General features: G+C 38.2%; 1 protein-coding gene across 1 annotated transcript in view; it reads right to left on the reverse strand.

Annotated features, from left to right (window-relative positions):
• Positions 1 to 825: 825 nt before the first annotated feature.
• Positions 826 to 4,001, reverse strand: part of SNAI2 (snail family transcriptional repressor 2) — a 3,598-nt gene continuing 422 nt past the window's right edge. The window contains exons 2-3 of the mRNA XM_004697548.2: positions 2,973 to 3,518; positions 826 to 2,106 (exon numbers count right to left, since the gene is read on the reverse strand). Coding sequence (XP_004697605.1) covers positions 1,925 to 2,106; positions 2,973 to 3,518 — 728 coding nt within the window. The 3' untranslated portion in view covers positions 826 to 1,924. The remainder of the gene's footprint in view (positions 2,107 to 2,972; positions 3,519 to 4,001) is intronic.

The raw sequence follows: 4,001 nt of genomic DNA on the forward strand, positions 1-4,001 counted from the left end.
TTGAGAGCATCGAGAGATGAACTCTGTTCCACAGGAGGTTGAGATGGGATTGAGACAGTCTTTGTTACTTGCCACAGGGCCTATGCTGTTTAGCATTTGTGCATATGAGCTAGTGGATATACATTTAGGAAGCATTTATAAAAATCATGTTATGTTTGATCAGATACCTATAAGACTTGGATAGTTGCTTGTACAAATGTGCTCAGAATACCAAAAAGAGAAAACTTTAACTTTCTACTATTGAGCCCTGATGGTATAAAATCTATCACATTAGATGTAGGTTTCTTTTGTATGATGATTTAATGTTCCAACTTACATAATCTATGGTAAAGCCATTTTTCCCATGATGCCTTTATGCAGGTTTTCTCCTTTCCTCTTACATATTATTTATGAAATCGTATTTCTTTGAAAATTATAATCTGATCCAGTGGCTCCATTGATAATATGAGTGATTGTAATTTGCTTTTGTAAAATCAACATAATAAAGGCAGCATAGGTTTTTTAAGAGATTCTTTGACTATTAATCATAAAAATATATTTTGGACTCAGAAAGTGTGATTTTTTAAATTAAATCACACTAACAAACTAACAAAGCATAATGGGGGAGTCCTTATAAATGTAACAGTGTTAAGTATAAGCAACAATATTACTGTCATTTAATATATTAGAATCTAACATTTATAAGACAACACCTGATTTACATTAGAATACTATTTGAAATTTCTCTGATTAACAAAAAAGAAAAAGGATCATTTGTGTAAGAGCTTGGTACTAAACATAAACAACTAAAGCCTCTGAAAATAGTATGCAAACAACAGATTTTAAATGAAAAAGGTTTATTGTAAAAAAAACTTTGAAAAATGTATTTTTTAAAAAATGAAATATAGTTTTACAAATCTTCAGGTTGTTCATAGGCATAACTATAGACAACATCTCACTTTCATACAAAATGCATTCAATCATATAAAAATAAACACAAATTTACATTGACTCATCATCTATACAATTAGAAAAAGGCACTTGGAAGTGGGTATGGCTGGGCGTATTGCCTTTGCTGTATGCGTTTAAAACATCTTAAGTACTGAGTTCCCCAGAATTCTCTCTTGCACTTATTCCCATTTTTACTGAAGTTTAGAAAATCATTAAAATATCTTTAAAAACCTAAGACACGGATCAAGCATGCACCAGGAATGTTTAAAGCTCATTTTTTCACCTCCCCTAAGGCACATACTCTTCACTGGCAAAACCAAACAACAACAAACAACAACAACAAACAACCCCCTTAAAATAATAAATTTTTTAATACATTCATTTCTGTTTCATTCATTCCTTTTGCTTTAACCTCTGTTAAAATACAGTTTTAAGCATTACAGATAAACAAAAAGGCCTTATTTTAACATAACAACCAGACAGCAAACACGTAATGAAGTAAACTTGGAATACTTTTTTGCAAGGCACCTGAGATAGTGTTTGGCAGATTCTTTTCCTATAGGAAATTCTATTACGAACTCTATTATAAAGCAATACTTCAGTTGAAATGATTTGGCAGCAATATAAATCTTTGCAACCTTCCCTCCTTGTACTTATTTAATTAATTATTTTTAAAGATGTACAGTACGTTTTGCTTCTTCTTTGAAAAGAAAGATTTTTGTCTTTTATCCTCTCAATCAAGCTGTCAGTAAATAGACAGAAATGTTAAACTTCACATGGAAAGGATTAACTTTAGACAGATGGATGTCGTGATTTTCAGCTGTGTCTCTGTGTGTGTGTGTGTGTGTGTGTGTGTGTGTGTGCACATGAGCATGCGCACACGCATTTTTTTTGGTTGGTAAGCACAATAGAAAATGCCTTTGGACTCTTAGCGATCGTTTGGAGTTGGAGTTGAAGAAATGCATTCTATCCCAGTCAACAATGATTGCATCACTCAGTGGGCTGCGCAGCAGCCTGATTCCTCGTGTTTGTGCAGAAGAGACATTCGCGAGAAGGTTTTGGAGCAGTTTTTGCACTGGTATTTCTTTACATCAGAGTGGGTCTGCAGATGAGCCCTCAGATTTGACCTGTCCGCAAATGCTCGGTTGCAGTGAGGGCAAGAAAAAGGCTTCTCCCCTGTGGGCGACGGAGAGGGGAGGGAGGGAATGGAAAAGAGAGTCAGTGTTTTTAGGGAAGAAAAAAAAAAGTCAAACAAAGTTTATAAATATCCACCACATTTTGCCAAAAGAATAAAAAGCATTAAAGCTTGATTAAAAATCCCTCGAACAAATAATAATTTTAATGTCTGGCCCATTAAGATGCATTTGAATGTTGCATTAAAACATTACACCAGCATATTATCACTGATTCCAGTCAAAGAGAAATAATTCATGTCGTTCTAGGACTTTCCCTCATGAAAACTTTCTGCTTCAGCAGGTGCAGTGTTGGGCTCCCCTCTACTTTTCCCAGGATTTTCCCTTTTCCCTCTTTCTGTATTATGACTTGACTCCCTAGAGAATAATTTTGTGCTAGAAATATAAAGTTCATCAGGAAAGGGGAAAAAGGAGCAACGGAAGTTCAATTACACCCTCCCAACTAGCTCTGGACTGCTAGCTACCGCAGCCTGAATTGTGATTAACCAAAAACTGTAAGAAACCTCTCCACCTATTTACCAAATCAATTGATTAAAAGAACAGCATTTGTATTTGCTGATTACACAGAGCACACATTCAAATACATCTTTCCTGATGTTCTAACTGATCTTTGAGACCAAACCTCCGGCATCCACTTTCCAAAGTCTAAATGCTGTTTGCAAGCCCTGCAGCAGAGGTGGTTAACAAGAACTGGCGCACCCATGCTCTAATGACTTCCGGAGAGAAGTCAGGAAGTAGCTATAAATTAATGTCCATCAATAAGAGCACTGTATCACTACTTAATGCAAATCCAATAGCCAGCACACAGCTTCCTTTTTGCAAAGAGCAACATGCCTTTTTTTCTCTTACCAGTGTGAGTTCTAATGTGTCCTTGAAGTAACCAGGGTCGAGAAAACGCCTTGCCGCAGATCTTGCAGACACAAGGTAAGGTGTGGGTCCGAATGTGCATCTTAAGGGCTCCCAGGCTCACATATTCCTTGTCACAGTATTTGCAGCTGAAGGATTTCCTAGATTGGGCATCGCAATGCAGCTGCTTATGTTTAGCCAGCCCGGAAAACGTTGAATAGGTCTTATTGCATAAATTGCACTGAAACTTTTCAGCTTCAATGGCATGCGAGTCGGAAAGCTTGGACTGTATTCTTTCCTCTTCGTCACTGATTGGACTTTCCGAGCCACTGTGGTCCTTGGATGAGGTGTCGGATGGAGGAGGGGGACTAACTCGCCCCAAGGCTGAGGGGTATCCAGAGAGAGGAGAGAGGGCATTCGCCAGCGGGGAATGGAACGGGGCCGTTGTAGTCCACACAGTAATGGGGTTGTACGCTCCGGAGCTGAGGATCTCTGGTTGTGGGATGACAGGCATGGGGTAGCTCTCATAGAGATAGGGGGAAATAATCACTAGGGGGGGGAAAGGAGGAAAAGAAAATTACAGTTAAAAGAATTAAGCCACCAAGCAAAGATGTTACAGTACCACACCTACAGGGCACTCATAAAACCTTTCATTTCGACCCTGACACCCACATCGTTGTTGCCTGCCAAGCACATATATGTCCACTGAGCACATAGTCTGACAGTTGCTCTAAATTACACTGGGCTCTGCTGACGGGAATGGCAGCCAAGTAAGGGCCTGCGTCTTCCCCATGTGTGATCAAGAAACTGCATCTTATTTTTAAACACGAAGAAAAGTCGTTTTCCAGCTTATGCATGGCTTATTTACATGTGTTATGGTTGCAAGGACAAAAATCCATGCACACCAAGATACTTTACAGAAAAAAACAAGTCATTTTACATGATAATAACAGTATCTCAAACTTTACATGTTAGTCATCCCCCATTCGAGAGTGTGTTCATTATGCACCTACTCGTGATTTAGATATGAGC

Source organism: Echinops telfairi, unplaced genomic scaffold, assembly GCF_000313985.2.
Source record: "Echinops telfairi isolate 266 unplaced genomic scaffold, ASM31398v2 ScPeMD7_1;HRSCAF=3_0, whole genome shotgun sequence".
Classification (NCBI taxonomy): Eukaryota; Metazoa; Chordata; class Mammalia; order Afrosoricida; family Tenrecidae; genus Echinops; species Echinops telfairi.